At 36.4% G+C, this 18362-nt stretch overlaps 1 protein-coding gene across 4 annotated transcripts; it reads right to left on the bottom strand.

Moving 5' to 3' along the window:
• Window positions 1-5389: 5389 nt before the first annotated feature.
• vgll4a (vestigial-like family member 4a) lies at window positions 5390-16339 on the bottom strand. Of its 4 annotated transcripts, none has more exons than XM_072696902.1 (5): window positions 15796-16339; window positions 12129-12300; window positions 10537-10756; window positions 10312-10432; window positions 5390-10109 (listed from the first exon to the last, which is right to left on the bottom strand). In XM_072696902.1, the coding sequence occupies exons 1-5, from the start codon at window positions 15884-15886 to the stop codon at window positions 9910-9912; spliced, it is 804 nt and encodes a 267-aa protein (XP_072553003.1). In that variant the 5' UTR covers window positions 15887-16339; the 3' UTR covers window positions 5390-9909. The 4 variants fall into 4 exon arrangements, with proteins under 4 accessions (XP_072553003.1, XP_072553004.1, XP_072553005.1 ...); XM_072696903.1 differs by having other exon boundaries at window positions 5390-10082; XM_072696904.1 differs by having other exon boundaries at window positions 5390-10079.
• Between the last annotated feature and the right edge of the window lie 2023 nt (window positions 16340-18362).

The following is an 18362-nucleotide window of genomic DNA, read 5'->3' as shown; positions in this document are numbered from 1 at the left end:
CCCAGCTCATCCCAAAAGTCCATCCCATCCTCCATCCATCATTCCAGAGAACACAGTTCTTCCACTGCTCCACAGCTCAATACTGCTGGGAGGCTTTAGACCCCTCTACTAGCCCACGTCTGGCATTAAGCATGGGGGCAATAGGCTCATGTTTATCTGTTCCAGAGAGTCCGATTCTATTGGCAGTATTTTTCTGCAGGGACTAGACAAGCTGTATGTGTGTGTGCATTTGCACATCTGTGTCAGCAATGGGTGAAACTTCAAGTAGCTGAATGCATTCATTAGAAGAGGTGGTCTTATATAGGCCTCAGATAAGTGTCTGTAATAACTGTGTAGTTATGTATTATTACTGACGTTGTAATAACAGGTGATGTGTTTATTGTTCCAGGTGGATTATGTGGAATTACAGGTGTGCCGACTCGTTTAATTAGACAACTGTATCTTAATAGCTGTAAAAGAAGGACAATAGTCCCTATAAATATAAATACCATCATCTTATTATGCATGTATAACTATATAAGAGAGAAAATGATAATAGCTGATACAGCTATTGAGGTAGCTAATTACAATATGCAAAACTGCAGTTGATGAACATGTGAATTACACATACTGTATGACTGTAATTCATCTGTACAACATCCGGAGAATTCAACCCTTCCTCTCTAGAGAGTCGCCCAGGTGCTCGTTCAGTCTCTCGTCACTTCCAGACTTGACTACTGCAGCTCTCTTCTGGCTGATCTCCCTCTGCGCACCATCAGACCCTTGCAACTTATCCAGAATGCAGCGGCACGGGTCGGGTCGTGTTCAGCGTTCCTAATTTCAGCCATGTCTCTCCACTGCTGCGTTCTCTCTTCACTGGCTTCCTGTAGCTGCTGCCCAGGTCATCAGATTCACACCCCTGACTCTGGTCTACAAAGCCAAGACTGGACCAGCCAGCCCCTCCGTACTTGATAGCGATGGTCAAAAGCTGATCTGCACAGAGAGCCCTTCCAGCTTCAAGTACGGCTCGGCTCGACCCACCATCCTTCAAGATCCACGGAAGACAAGCGTCCAGACTTTTTACTGTCCTGCACCGAAGTGGTGGAACGAGCTTCCCCTGGGTGTCCGAACAAGCAGAGATTTTTCTTGGGTAAATAGTAAAGAACTTTTGTAAGTCACTCTGGAGAAGAGCTTCTGCTAAATGTCTTAAATGTAAATGTAACAAATACATACAACTAATACCAGTCATTACACTGCTGTTGCATGCAATTTAAAGTGTCTATATAGTACCCCAACAAAGAACCATTTTTTAGCACCATGGAGAAGAACTATGTAACTTTGAGAAGATTCATTATGCAGTTCTACAGTTCTTTGTTTGGTGCTGTGGTTCCATAACCTGTTTCTCTCCTAATAAACACCATGAAGATGTAGAGCTATGTCCTTAAAGAGCCAATATTTAGAATTTTTAATTTTCCCAGCTTTTGTAAAATAGAAGAACTCATGCAACCATTGTTTTCACCCGTCTATCAGCAGACTACCAGCCTGATCTCTTTCACAAGCTCCAAACATTTCATCAATATTATCAGTCAGCGCTGATTTTTCAGCTGTTCTTCGAGTACAGACCCGACCAATTCGATTGTATTTAGGACTGCACAAATCGACCCATATGGACGTTTTTTTTTTTTTTTGGTGAGATTGTGTTGAAACAACAGTACAAATGAAGCCGATCTTAAACTCACTGTTTTTGTGATGTCACAAAACAATCTAAGTATTTACACGCAGCTGATCTGCCAATTCAACAATTTAGCCCCACCCACTCACACTGAAGGAGTGTTTTGAGCACTGAATCCTTTTTGAAGGTACAATACAAGGCTGCCAATCAAAGCATAGGTCATTTACATAAGATCAATCAGATCAATCTTAAAGGCACAGTAAGGGATAAAGAGGGGTTAGACATTGGCTGTGTAAGCATGACTGCTTCAGTAAAATTATCCAACAAAATGGACCTGAAGGAAATTCTTGTAGTTCTTGTAAAAATAAAAACAAACAAAAAACAGAATACAGAAACAATTATAAAATTATTCTTAATAATAATAACAATAATATTTTTATTATATATTAAGTATATAATAATATATTGTAAAAAGTATTATTATTATATGGAACTTCTTATTTTTTTATTTTCTAAATAATAATAATAGTTATTATTATATGGAACCTCTACATTTTAATGAAAAAATACATCAATAAAGTAACAATAATAATAAAAAAATAATAGCAATAATAATAATAATAATAATAATAATAATTAGAACTATTATTTGTTTTCTTTTTATAATAAAATATTTTTATTTATAATATTTATTTGTAATATTAATTTTTTTTATATATACATCAAATGTATTAATATAAATGTATTTATATACAATTTCTTTATTTATATACCAAATATTATATTAATAAAAATATAATATTTGGTCATTTCCAAAACTGTAAGGTCCACTATAAGGTTCTTTAGGGAATGGGTTCTTGTATTGCATCTCTCCAAAGCATCCCTTTTGGTATCTCTGTTATTTCAAAGAGCGTTAGGGCCACAAAAGTGGGCTGAAGAAGAGAGCCTTAGCTGGGCTAAAGCAACTTGCAGAGGGGATAGAAGGAGAGAAGGAGGATGACCAATAGGCAGAGACTCATGCTGAAAGGCAGGCTGACACTGAGACGGCCTGACAGGTTCAGTTTCTGTTCGTGGGTAGACCGTGATGGGGAGTGACCGCGTTGTCTCCTCTTTTCTCACAGAGGTTATGCCATTGCCAGCAGTGGAGCTGACACAATGAATGAATCTCCAAGCTCCGGCCACTTTATCCTCGACAGGTCAGCCTTCTGGACCTCACCAGGCTTTCTTGTGCCAGTTATTGAAGAAAGGCCTCACGAATCACGGTTTTCTCCTTCGCTTTGTTCAAATGTAGTGACCGCTGCTTGCTGTGGAAATGACGTGCTCAACAATAGGGCACGGTAAGCTGTCAGCCCAGGGAGCATGATCTTGCCAGCATGACTCAAGTCCGCCTCGGGGCACCACGGCCACGGCCTTGTGCGTGTGCATCTTCCTCGCTTGCTTATAGGATCTATTTTAGTGTTGCCTTACCCCCCCGGAGGACGAACACACATCCTCTTCTGAGGGGAGCTGCTCATGAGGGATGGATAAAGCTCAAATAATCTACAAGCAATTATGGAAATCCGGTGATGCTTCGCCCCCTAAAAAACGGAGATGGCGCAGAGCAGCCTCACCCCTTTCCGATTGTAGAGGGAACAACTCTGGAATTATTATGGAAATTACGAGGTTCACATCAGCCCTTTTGCAGCATGTACAAACGTCCAGCATCTGCACACGCTTCATTCCCTGTATATCCTCACGTAAACTACTGACTGTTACGCAACCGGACGAGGGGAAACCATTGTTCTTCCAAATATGAAGGAAGATCCATTCACGATCTCCAAACATCCAATGCTCTACTGCAGCAGCAGATGCAATGTCATGCTCCTTAAGGCCCATGTATACTAAACTAGAGGCCTGGCCGATTTGTCGCCTCCGCGTCCTCTGCAGACGAGTGCCGACGCCATCCTGAAAAACCACCTTCGTGCTCCACTCGCTTCTCCAGAGGCAAGAAAATGAGGAAATCCACTCCATAATCCTCCTGCGGAAGGCTTGTCATAGAGCAGGCCGTTGTGTTGTGCCTCAGCTTAATCTCACGGAGCCTGAGGTCCCTTTTTATGGGTTCAGAGCTTCTCTCCCAACCTAGGGAATAAAAAGAAAAACCAACTGGATGAAATGTTAAATATACAGCGTATATTTAGGCCTTCTCCTGTTCCTCTGATGCTGCGAGCGGAAATATATTGGGGGAAATTGGACTCCACACACCTTTATGCAACACTGTGCTTCCACTGCATCGCACAGACTTCCAAAAGCAGATGGAAACTTTATGCTATTTATGGAGATAAAAGAAGAGGATGTTGATAAATTCATAAAGAAGCCTTGGGTGATGTGGCATATTTCTTTGTTTGATCTTTCAGGAGCCTGCTGAACGTGGACTCATGTTGCCCCCTAGTGGCCTTTTAAGGACGCTACAATTTGGAATAATGAGACCCCAGCCTCATTAAGAGCATCTTAACTGGTAGAGTGAGAGTGAGTGTCCGGTGTGATGCTCGTTTTTTTCAACCACTTAAGAATCACCCTGAAGGCGGAGATGCCTTCAAGAACCCTAACCCATGTCACTTCTTTGATCCAGCTCTTATTTTAGTGGTGGTGACTAGCTACCAGACTCCAAAACCACAATTAAAAAGAATTAATTAACTTAAAACTTTAAAAAGGGCAGGATTTGTGGCGATACATGCCACTATGTTTTTGTGGACAGCTCTCCAGGTACTGAAGTAAATGAGAAATGAGATGCTAAGGAATACCGCTGTTTAATGGTAAATAATATACCTTATTAATACATAAACAATATGGACTATTGGGTATTAGAGTATTAGGACAGCGGCTCTTTCATTGTTTATTCTAAAATCAAGAGCATGAATTGTAAGAGATGAATTTATGCTGCTCTACTGTCCAGAGAAACACTTCATCAACAAAAGTGTTACGCGTGAGGTCAGGATGTTGAATGACCACCAGATCAGCTCATCCCAAACTCCCCAACTAATCCCAGTGCCACAGCTCAATACTGAGGGCTTTATACCCCTCCAGCCCACACCTGGTATTAGGCATGGTGCCAGTAGTGTTCAAGTTTATAAAATAGAGTCCTAAGACAAGCTGTGTGTTTGTGTGCCCATCTGTCTTAGCAATGGGTGTAGTTTATTAAAAGGGGTGTCCACATACATTTGGACATAGTGGATTTTGTTAGGAAATTAGCTTTGAGGTATGCTGAAAAGGAATGGTCCATTTGATATAATTGTATACCAGTCAGTCCCTATACTGGTTCTATATTATTGCAAACAGTGATCCCAAACTTTTGAAGTGTGTAAATCGAACATCTTCAAAGGTGAATGGCTGTGGTTCCAGATCTAGATTAAGCCTAGATCTAGTAAAACTAGTTTTTACTGCTAAAACACTATTTTACATTGCGGTTTAGACCAAGAACGGTCACAAATAGTTGACACAAAAACATCCTGTCCATAATTTTGCATTGATTTGGTTGCCATGTGGCTTCATAGCTTGGTCAGCGCGATCCGACACCATGAACAGGCAGACCAGAGAGGAGGTTACGGTAAAATATTTGGACACAGCCTCAGTTTAATCCACATCCATGATCACTCAGAGTTAAGATGGTCCAGAACATTAAACAGGCACACAGATACAACCTATCCTCAGCTGTACAAGCTAGTCTTCACCTCCAATCAGAAGACAACAGACCACCAGAACGTTTGTTAAAAGATCCTTTTATTTATTTTTCTTTAAGTTTAATGAATATAAAAGTGGCACTTGTAAGAAAAAAATAAAGCAAAACAGTAAATAAGAGTTACATATAGACTAGCTATAATATTCAGACTATTTCTTCTTAACAGAACTCTTAAAAAGCGAGGACGCAGCCTCTGCCATTTCAACCACTTCCACGTGGGACAAACCATGTCAACGTGATTCAGAAGCGTCCTCAAAATCACCGAAAAGACAAAACAAACAAATAAGAGAGTCAACTAATATTCTTCATACTTCTGACCAAACTATTTTGGCAGTCAACTGACCTTTGACAGGTGCTCAGAGAAAAAAGATCAACTTTTTTTTAGAAGAAAACAAATGATGGAGAGAGTAAGAGAGAGAAAGGCATGCGAAACGAGTAACGATATTAAATAGGTAGATACAGTGAAGTGTATTTATATGTCAAAAAGGAAGAAAAAAAAAACTGGTCATTCATCACGCACTGCGTAACGATGGTCATTTTATATTAAAAGAAGAAACATCTGAATTTGAATTATTTGCTACCAAAAAGAAAAGAAAATCAGAAAACACAAGAAACAATGGAATTAAAATTAGCTTTGGCGAGTCAAGCTACATGTCAAATTCTCTCATTTACATGTTAAGGCCACATAAGCGGCCTCAGCCTCAAAAAGGCTGAAAGTTCTGGTGCTGGTCGATGACCAGATCAACTAATAGTGGAGGCGTTTAACAAGACTCAGAACAGTACTTTAATTAGAAAGTGAAAATTAATCAACGACAAGAGAAGGACTGAAAATTCTGAGTTTTGCTGGAACTCAAGGCATGGATACGTCTTCCACGTTCAGGTTCTGCTCACCACCTCATTTTTTAGATTTTAGAAACGGGGGGAAAAGGCAAGGTGTTGCTCCTACACTCCTAATAATAAAAGTGCTACAAAGGGTTCTCTGAGCTATACCATACCAGAACCGTATTATAAGAGATGCATGTATGAAGAACCATTTAAACGTTTCAGGAAGTCAATGGAAAGGTTCTTTGCACGTTTAAAAGGTTCTTCATACTCGCAGATCTTCTTCTACAGCAACACTTTGCAGAAACATGGGTTTTTAAGGTACTACAAGGGTTCTTTGAGCGATGCCACAAAAAACATTGTTTTAATAAAGAACCATTTTCGTAAAATAGGTGTATGTGTGAGAAAAGAACCCTTTAAAATGTTTAAGGAAGTTAATGGAAAGGTTCTTTGCACATTTAAAAGGTTCTTCCTACTCGCAAAGATCTTTTACAAAAATGTTTTTTCTCTGGCATCGCTCAAACAACCCTTTACAGCACCTTAAAGACGGCAAATCATTTTAGCATCCACAAAGAAGAACCATTGGATCAATTAAGACCCATTTTAGTAGGAGAGATCGGTGAGTTTAGGTTTTAAACAAGGCAATGTAAAGGTACTTTACCAATTAAAAGGTTCAGTTTTAAGCTCTGTTACAAAAGTGGTTCTTTTTGAAACCAAAAATGGTTGTCCTACGGCAGGGGTGCACAGCTCCAGCGCTGGAGGGCTAGTCTTGTATTTGTATTTGCCTTTCTCAAACACACCTCAAAAGAACCCTTTGTAGCACCTTTATTTTTAAGTGTAAAGCAAGGCGTGTGTGCCATCTTTTACACACCAAAGAAAAATACAATAAAATAATAATAATAATAATCCCAAAGAGGCTGTTAAATACAGGCCTAGTTGCATACAGATTACATCATGGCAGTGTAAAGAAAAGCTATAACTGGCATTGTTACGAGAATAGTACTACAGACCATAATAATCCGCCCTCAGTCCGGTAGAGAAGCTTTAAACATCAGTTGTTTTGCGAGTGAAATAATAATAATAAAACAAACAAAAAAAAAAATCATCATCCAAGCCATGTATACTGCATGTAGACGCCTTTCCAGAGGCTGTGCTTCAAAGCTAGGTGCCGACATATCTAAAGAAGATTTGTTATAAAAATATATTGAGTATACTGTTCCAGCAGCAGGACTTTCTAAAACTGTCACTGATAAAAAATAAACAGAATCTAAGAATGAACAGTATAAGATAGTGTCTGTAATAGATACCAGCTATCTGAAATATGCATTTAAGCAGAAGATTTTACAAAGTACAAATAGTGTGTTTAGGATTTTAGTCACTGTGTATTAGAGTATTTCGTCACTGCCACACAAAAACCTTGCATCTAATTTTTGGCCAATTTTCACTTTTGACATATCAATCTTCCTTCTCCTGTAAAGCTGACACACTTTTGAGATACTTTGGAGGTTTTTGCGTGGCAAAGATTTGAAAATGTGCATGGTCCTAAGCTCTAGATTGCTTAGCAAGAGCAAAACACATATCCCAAGAGGATGGCCACTGCATGGCTTCGGCTTGTTTTGAGGGGTAACTTATTAAACACCACTTTTAAAAACTTTGCTGCTTGGTGTTTAAAAAAAAAAAAAAAAGTAAAAAGTACAGGACAATGTGACAATCCCAGAATGACAGAATCTGCCATTTCCCAAACCACCCATTCCAAAAACATGTGGTGAAACTGCCCATCTAACGGATTTTAAAGGAGAAAGATTTTACAGAAATCACAGGTCATCAACGTGTGCCACATAAAACTCAGCAAAATTTTCACAAAAGGTAGAAGATTTGAGGCTTTGGTAGGCCCACTTAAAAAAAAAAAAAAACAACCCTTATAGTGCGTTCAGACCGTGTGCCATCAGCTATTACCAACTTTCCTGTGATACAAGTGATACAGGACCCCGACACCAGATATCACACAAAATTGTTCACGCCCTGCTGACAAATCTATTGTTCGAAAATCCATGTTTTAACTCTTTACCTTCTGCACCATGTTCTATACATTTTACCTCTGCTCTAACGCCACAACTCCCATCACACCATATGACAACAGCCGACCAATCAATCCACTAAATTTCTTGTAGTGTTTAAGGTTACATATCGGTTACATATCGGCACACTTCATGAAGGTCTAGTTTAATAACACAAACTAATAGCGATGGCTTTGTAGGACATCTAATGTCTTGAGATGTTTTTTTTTTTTGGACTGCAATATAAGGAAGACCTACATAATTGATTGACATAGGAATTTGGATCGTTTCATAACTGTACCGGCAGATAATTGCTTTTAAAAAAAATAAATAAAAAGAGAAGTGTTGGGCAGATGTTTAGATTTGACTAATATTCAGACATCTATCTGATGACGTATTTACTGAACTTCTGAAGAGCAGAGCACTAAAATGATGGTGGACTACTGCTCGAACAATGTCTGCTTATTCTTCACTATTTACTGCATTAGTAACTGTCGACAAACAAAGGTTATACTGTATTTCGCTGTAACCCAGGTGTTTTCTGTCACAGTGTCTACATTTTATGTACATGGAAAGTATGAGGTTCCAGTATCGTTCTAGGAGCATTCCTAGAATACAACTCAACGACTTGGAGGAAAATGAATGAATTCCTTTTTACGTTTAACACGCAACCATGGGCATCATCCAAAAGTTATAATAACCCTCTTTTATTAAAGTAAGGCTCAGACAGTCTACTGAAGGAGATACTCAGAATATATGCACGTTTCCACCACTCATCGACTTGGTGAATGAGTGGAACATTTTTAATATACTGGAAATGACACCTCTGGAAACATATCTGGGTTTCAAGGAGATCATTTAAGATCTAACTGCAAATTTAATTCCTGAACAACGGCCCGTTCTGACGTTCTAAAGGCATTCAGGGGACATCTTCAGAGCATAATGGAAGACTCTGTATCAGGGTTGTTACTTCAACAGATTGTGGGAAATAAGCTGCAAGCAGAAGACTATGTTTTTCACAGCTATTTCCTTAACCCTGCCTGGAGATTCGCACACAGACAGGTATAGAAGTAACTTTAACAGCATTAAAAAAAAAAAAGCTCTACTTTCTATAGCGCAGGCCAATATTTCCAAAACCGGTCCTGGTTTTGGGAGTCCTAAAGATTTTAATGCTTTTTTTTCTGCGTTAACACCAACTTTTTATTTTAATTGCTTTATTTAGTTTTCTGTATTTTTCTTTGTTCTCTTTTGCTCATTTTGCATGTTTTTTTCAAGAAGCACTGCAGCTGAGCTGCATTTTTTTAATCAGTATTGTACAAATTTGAGAAAAGGGTACTCCAGGACCAGGACTGAGATTCAAAGGCCAACTGTGGGTCTAGTACGGAATCTGATCAGTATCTGGGTTTTGTTAAAACCCAGACTCAGTACGTCTACATTTCTCTAACAGTCACCCGATTGTGAGTGAAGTAGAGGGGCAGTATTTAAAGTATTTAAACAAATCGAACGCCTATAACAACACTTAAACATTGCAATTTTAGAAAATAAACAACAACAAATAACAAAAGTGGAAGTGTAATTTTTTTTGAAAATGCAAAAATAACACCTGGACTTGCTATGAAAAAGCCTTAACACAGGAAAAACCTTCTTTGGGGATGACTTGGCCTTTATGAAGAAGACTCAGGAGATCTGGAGCCACTGCCCTTTGCCTTGATCTGCAGCCAGGTCTCACCCAATGCCTGAGCAAAGTGATCATCCACAGATCCCGTGATGGACACGGAGTTAGAGGCCGGCTCTGGCTCCTTGTAGATCTTGCCTAGGCTGCGACGGAAATGCTCTTCTATCACAGGGTCACAGACAGTGTTAGCTGGAGGTAAATAGGCATTCAGGAATACTTCAATTATTGTCATGCTTCATAAAACTTTAGCTTATCATCGTTGAACACATAAGATGGTTCATTATTATTAATAACAACAATAACAACAACAACAACAATAATAATAATAATAATAATAATAATAATAAAGAGACAACTAGGGCTGCCGTGATTACTCTAGGTGAAAACTCACCATTAGGCTTGCTTTTCATGTTGGTCACTCCAGAGTTACATGTATTCGGAGACATGTGACAGTTTGAGAGGTTGCATGTGCGGTTGCTTGCAGGGGCACAGGTTATCACAGATGGACGATTCTGAGATGGTCACATTAAGAGGACAATCATTTAGTCTGCCTTTTATCCTGCCGATGTTTACAATGGATTCAAGCAAGATTCATCAGTAATTTATGGATACTCACCTGTTGACGTTCTGTGGGACCAACTGGTGAGAGAAGAGGGGACCTTGCAGTGTCCATGCTGTTTTTGGTCAAAGCAAGTGGCTGCTCCATTGCAAAAACGGGAAAGGGAGGATACAGGCGGTTTAAATGGAGGCCACTGATGGCGGAGGAAGCGTGCTCAAAGGGGTTGTGGCAATGATTCCAAGGCTCTTGCCTGCTATCGCCGTTGGAAGGAGTTCCCCTTGAAGTGAACATGAAGGGAAAGAAAGGTAAATGCAAGCACACAGTTATCACAGTGCCACATTTCAATTTCGAGTATATATTAAGGGTGCTTTCATGTAATTTTGCAAAACAATACATGCTGTGAATCAATTAGTAATTATGCTAGAAAAATAGAATTTCTGAGATAACATATGCTAATAAATAAATAGAAATGGTTTACACTGTACTGCACTTTTCAGCTGATTAACATGTGGTTTTGGATCACATTCAGATTTCACCTGACCCCATGAAAAAAGACAGGTATAAACACACTCAGGGTGCACTTTGATTAGATTGCAATCACATTATAATCAGATCACTCAATCCACACTCAATCCATCAAAAATAGCAAGCCCTCATGGACCCAAGGCAGCAAAGCAGCCCCAACCCCTATGCTTCTCAGTTGTTCCTCAGAATGAGGTTCTTACATTATATGTCCAAATGTTTGCGGACACCCCTCCTAATGAATGCATTCAGCTACTTTGGGTTGCACCCATTGCTGACACAGATGTGCTAACACACACACACACACATCTTGTCTAGTCCCTGTGAAGAAATACTGCCAATAGAATAAGACTCAACAACACTTCCGGGATGAGTTGTGTGGTTGGTGCTCATCCAACATCCCAACCTTACTAACTCTCCTGTCGCTGAATACAATCAAACCCACACAGCAACGCTCCAAAATCAAGAAGAAAGACTTGTTCTCTGGACAGTAAAGACAATTACTCCAACACAAAATATTACAATAAAATATTTTAATACCCTTGACTTTAGAAAAGCAACAATAAATGAGGTGTCCCAACACTTTTGTCCACATAGTGCATGTTGGAATGCAGAACCCAATTAAGTTCAAATATATTTAATGTTGGTCGATTTTGCTTGATATGACAGTTAAAAACTACAATGCTTTCACATCATTCGTTTAATTTGGTTCTATGTATGGAGTTCCACAAATTAGATGAAGATCTGACCACATTTAGGCAGATGAGAAAATTCAGAACCTTTCTAGCTGCATGCTATAGAAAAAAAATGCATCTTTTGTAAATATGCTTTTACCAGGCAAAAAAATGTTGGACAGGACCCTGACCAACAAATAAAACTGAACTGAATGTTAGAAAAGTAAGTCAATATTAAAAGAAGCTATCAAACTTAGTTTTATTGCTAAAACTGTATTTTCCATTGTCATCCATTGTACACAAAACTAAATAATGTGTTTTCCTAGGCAAAATAGCAAAACTGGTATGAGAACCCCCACCAGTGATTCAAGTGAGTTTTGGCTCACTGTACTCCTGAATGGTAAAACTAGGTAAACCAACAAAGCAAACATCCTAACCGCAATGACCACTTACAGATGGGACGTAAGAAGGCGACTCATTTTTGTCATTTGTTCATTATCGTAGTCATGGCTGTTTCCAACTTGTTCATCATCATACTTTCTTTTAACTGGACTAACAGGTGTTCCTGTCCTGCTGCTTCCCACTGAAGAGGACAAAGCGTGCATCCTGGAGTCCCCTGAGTCATCTGGAAACACAGCAAAACACAAAATGGTCATTATTTTTACACTACAGAGAACATAAAAAGTGCCACGTCTTTTTTACTTACTAGACATACGACTTCTGACAGGCTAGGCCATAACAAGAACAGATAAAAGAGTATTTGTAGTAAGGTATGGCATGGTTATTATCTAAATCTAAATCTAAAACAAAAGTAAAAACTAATTTAGGATCTCTGTAATGCATGTCTGCTAATAATCTGAAATCAACAATGAAATAATAGAGGACATATCATTAATGTAAATCTGACTAATCTTATATTACCATTGATTTACTTGAAATCACTTTATCCTATTAGACTTAAGTCAAAAAAGCCAATTTACGGATATCCATGTTTTTACTAGTAAAAAAGAGAATTCCAGATATCTACTCCATAATCCTGACTATTTAAACTGACATTTTTAGTTATCGTTAATTTGATGATTATTACTAGTCAAAAACCAAACTGTAGATCTCTAAAACTACATTTAGACATCTGAAACTGCATATCTTAAACAAATTATTTAAAACTACATTAGAAATGTTCTGTATTTGCATTTGTACAGTGAATATTTCTCAATATGCAGACCTGGACTTTTTTACTAATCAGAATTACAGTAAAAAAATATTACAATACAGGGGTAACAATACTTGAATCGTAAAAATATAATAATAGACAAGAGAGACTGATATCCCATAAAAAGCAATGGTTAAAAAGTCTCAAAAGTACAGTAAGGATATGGGGTCCTGACAAGTCAGACTGGTTTTATAGATCTGTAGATCTGATATTATTACTAGGAACCATTTCATAGTAACTGACATTTGTTCTATTAGTATTACAGATATCCACACTGTAATTCTGACTATTAAAAATGACATTTTACTTATTTAGAATTGTATTGCTATTACAAGTCAGAAACCGAACTAAAACTACATTCAGACATCTGAAACTACATACTATAAATACATTGTTTACACTGGTCAAAACTAAATAAGAGATATCCTGATATTTCTGACAATATTTTGGTTTAATAATCATATTTACAGTAAAGATATGTGGGATTACAATACTTTTTGAATTGTAAAAATATAATAGACAAGATTGATATAAAAATCAATGATAAACTATGACTACTCAAAGTAAGGATATGGGGGCCTGACTAGTCAGACTAGTTTGATTTTATAGATCTGTAAATTCTAGTATTTCTTAGTAACGGAAATTAAATATATATAAATTAGAGATTTGCATTTGTATAGTCAACATCAACATGTAGACCTGGACTTTTTGCTATTCAGAATTACAGTGTAGATATGAGAGATTACAATATCTACCACTAAAACATACAATATAATATAAAAATAATAATAAATAAATACATTATATTTTACAAAACAAAAACCCACACACACATTAATATATATAATAGACAAGATACTCATGGAATTAAAAATCAAATTTTAAATCAATTTAAAAAAAATTAAATCGATTTTAAATCAATAAAAAAAATTAAAAAAAACACATGACTACTCAAAACTACAGAAAGGATATGGGGTCCTGGCTAATTGGACTGGTTTTTATAGACCGGTAGATCAGATATTATAACTAGGAACCATTTCTTAGTAACTGAAATTAGCTAAATATACATAATTCACACCAGTGAAAACTAAATTAGAGCTTTGCATTTGTATAGTCAACATCAACATGTGGATCCAGAAATATGTGGACCTGGACTTTTTGCTATTCAGAATTACAGTGTAGACATGAGAGATTACAATATCTACCACTAAAACATACATTATATATATATAAATAAATGTATGTATGTATGTATACACATACATATATATAAATATAATTAATATACATAATAGACAAGATGGACATGAAAGATTACATGGAAATCAATGGTAAAAAACACGACTACTCAAAAGTACAGTAAGGATATGAGCTCCTGGCTACTTGGACTGGTTTTATAGATCTGCAGATCTGATGATATTACTAGACACCATTTCTTAGTAACTGAAATTAAATATACATAGTCAACATCAACATGTGGATCCAGAAATATGTGGACCTGGACTTTTTGCTATTCAGAATTACAGTGTAGATATGAGAGATTACAATATCTACTACTAAAACACACACACATATATGTGTGTGTGTGTGTATACAATGTATGTATGTATATATACAATGTATGTGTATTATATTATATTATATATATGTATATATATGCACATATATACATATATATACACACACATACATTGACGATTACACATAGACATGGAAGATTACATGGAAATCAATGGTAAAAAACAAACTACTCAAAAGTACAGTAAGGATATGAGCTCCTGGCTACTTGGACTGGTTTTATAGATCTGCAGATCTGATAATATTACTAGACACCATTTCTTAGTAACTGAAATTAAATATACATAGTCAACATCAACATGTGGATCCAGAAATATGTAGACCTGTAGACCTTGCTATTCAGAATTACAGTGTAGATATGAGAGATTACAATATCTACCACTAAAACATTATATATATATATATATAAATAAATGTATGCATGTGTATTATATTATATATATATATATATATATATATATATATATATGCACATATATACACACACATACATTGACGATTACACATAGACATGGAAGATTACATGGAAATCAATGGTAAAAAACATGACTACTCAAAAGTACAGTAAGGATATGAGCTCCTGGCTACTTGGACTGGTTTTATAGATCTGCAGATTTGATGATATTACTAGGCACAATTTCTTAGTAACTGAAATTAAATATACATAGTCAACATCAACATGTGGATCCAGAAATATGTAGACCTGTAGACCTTGCTATTCAGAATTACAGTGTAGACATGAGAGATTACAATATCTACCACTAAAACATATAAATATATATACATACATATACATACATACATATATGTATATATATATATATATGTATGTGTGTGTGTGAATACAATGTATGTATGTATATATACAATGTATGTGTATTATATTATATTATATATATACACACACATACATTGATAATTACACATAGACATGGAAGATTACATGGAAATCAATGGTAAAAAACATGACTACTCAAAAGTACAGTAAGGATATGAGCTCCAGGCTAATCAGACTGGTTTTATAGATCTGCAGATCTGATATTATTAGTAGGAAACATTTAGTAAAACTACAAAACATTAGTAAAACCTGTATTACAGACATGCTGAATGGGTTTCTCTCGATCTCCTAATCCTCACAGAGAGCTGGCTACACATCATAGAGTCCAGACATGCATTTTAATCCGCATATTTGTGTAAAAACACACTTTTATCAGTTCAGTTTAGGAAGATTCCTCCTCACAACAGAGCAAGAGGAGCTGCCACAGCTCGACCCCACAGCTCGACCTAAGCAAACCTCGACATCTGGCCACATTTAGAAGGCTTAGTTACCATCATACGAGTCGTAGTGAAGTCTTCCAATGTTGTTGTTCATTTTATCCATAAGTTGGTGGCTCAAAAGGTCCATTCTCGGGAGAAGCATTTAGCTTCAGGGCTAGCCAAGCTAGCCAGCTAGCGTACCGAAGTAGTAGCTAGCTAGCTTAGCAGCGAGCAAAAGTGCGAGCCTGTTAAAAAACGTGCTGTTTTTGATAAAGTCTGGGGATTAAGCGCTTTATCAGGCAGCAGATTCGTCCTCTAGGCAGATTAACAGCAAACCGAGCTGCTGAATAACAGAATTAACGAAGCAGGAACGTTAAAAACCGCAGCGCCGAAGTTTGCAACTGCGCTAGCGTCCAAACTTCCCGATATTCCCAACATTGACCCCGAAATCCTCCAGTCTGCACATTTATCCGACCTTTCGACGGCTAGACTGCGTTATATTTGGAATAAAGTGGAAACGACCTGGTTTTGCAGTCTGCCTGCTGTGTGTTTTAAACGTTAATTGGACGAAAGGGTCCAAATAACGTGAAAAGGCTAGCTAACTACTTTAGCATGTTAGCCTGCTAGCTCTGCAGCACCGTGGGCCGGCCCAGACTAGTGACGCGCACTCCGGGGGGGGGGGGGGGGGGTGTAGAATCTGGGGGTCGGTGGCGAGCGCGTGTTGTTTTCAAGCCTGATCACGAATCGTAAGACGTGCCGACCCGATCAGACAGACAGCGAGTCTCATCCCGCACCCACAGACCGAGCGGGGTCAGAAACAGCACCTGCTCAACCCGCCCGCGGAACCGTACCGAGCAGAACAACCATTAAAACGCTCCCTCGGGTTTATTAATAATAAATATGATTATAAATATTATCCCTTAAATTATTAAACTGTTTTTTAACTGATTTATTAAATTGTGTGAATAGTGTATTAAATTAAGGGGATGGTTTATTAAATTGAGGGAACAAATTATTAAATTTAGGGAAAGATTTATTAAATTGAGGGAAAGATGTATTAAATTGAGGGAACAAATTATTAAATTTAGGGAAAGATTTATTAAATTGAGGGAATGGTTTATTAAATTGAGGGAAAGATGTATTAAATTGAGGGAACAAATTATTAAATTTAGGGAAAGATTTATTAAATTGAGGGAATGGTTTATTAAATTGAGGGAACGAATTATTAAATTGAGGGAAAGATTTATTAAATTGAGGGAAAGGTTTATTAAATTAAGGGAAAGATTTATTAAATTGAGGGAATGGTTTATTAAATTGAGGGAAAGATTTATTAAATTGAGGGAAAGATGTATTAAATTGAGGGAACAAATTATTAAATTTAGGGAAAGATTTATTAAATTGAGGGAATGGTTTATTAAATTGAGGGAAAGATTTATTAAATTGAGGGAATGGTTTATTAAATTAAGGGAAAGATTTATTAAATTGAGGGAACAAATTATTAAATTTAGGGAAAGATTTATTAAATTGAGGGAATGGTTTATTAAATTGAGGGAACGAATTATTAAATTGAGGGAAAGATTTATTAAATTGAGGGAAAGGTTTATTAAATTAAGGGAAAGATTTATTAAATTGAGGGAACAAATTATTAAATTTAGGGAAAGATTTATTAAATTGAGGGAATGGTTTATTAAATTGAGGGAAAGATTTATTAAATTGAGGGAACAAATTATTAAATTTAGGGAAAGATTTATTAAATTGAGGGAATGGTTTATTAAATTTAGGGAAAGATTTATTAAATTGAGGGAATGGTTTATTAAATTGAGGGAAAGATTTATTAAATTGAGGGAACAAATTATTAAATTTAGGGAAAGATTTATTAAATTGAGGGAATGGTTTATTAAATTTAGGGAAAGATTTATTAAATTGAGGGAATGGTTTATTAAATTGAGGGAAAGATTTATTAAATTGAGGGAACAAATTATTAAATTTAGGGAAAGATTTATTAAATTGAGGGAATGGTTTATTAAATTTAGGGAAAGATTTATTAAATTGAGGGAACAAATTATTAAATTTAGGGAAAGATTTATTAAATTGAGGGAAAGATGTATTAAATTGAGGGAACAAATTATTAAATTTAGGGAAAGATTTATTAAATTGAGGGAATGGTTTATTAAATTGAGGGAAAGATGTATTAAATTGAGGGAACAAATTATTAAATTTAGGGAAAGATTTATTAAATTGAGGGAATGGTTTATTAAATTGAGGGAACGAATTATTAAATTGAGGGAAAGATTTATTAAATTGAGGGAAAGGTTTATTAAATTAAGGGAAAGATTTATTAAATTGAGGGAATGGTTTATTAAATTGAGGGAAAGATTTATTAAATTGAGGGAAAGATGTATTAAATTGAGGGAACAAATTATTAAATTTAGGGAAAGATTTATTAAATTGAGGGAATGGTTTATTAAATTGAGGGAAAGATTTATTAAATTGAGGGAATGGTTTATTAAATTAAGGGAAAGATTTATTAAATTGAGGGAACAAATTATTAAATTTAGGGAAAGATTTATTAAATTGAGGGAATGGTTTATTAAATTGAGGGAACGAATTATTAAATTGAGGGAAAGATTTATTAAATT

Source organism: Salminus brasiliensis, chromosome 14, assembly GCF_030463535.1.
Source record: "Salminus brasiliensis chromosome 14, fSalBra1.hap2, whole genome shotgun sequence".
Lineage (NCBI taxonomy): Eukaryota > Metazoa > Chordata > Actinopteri > Characiformes > Bryconidae > Salminus > Salminus brasiliensis.
This window is presented reverse-complemented; position numbering and strand designations above follow the sequence as displayed.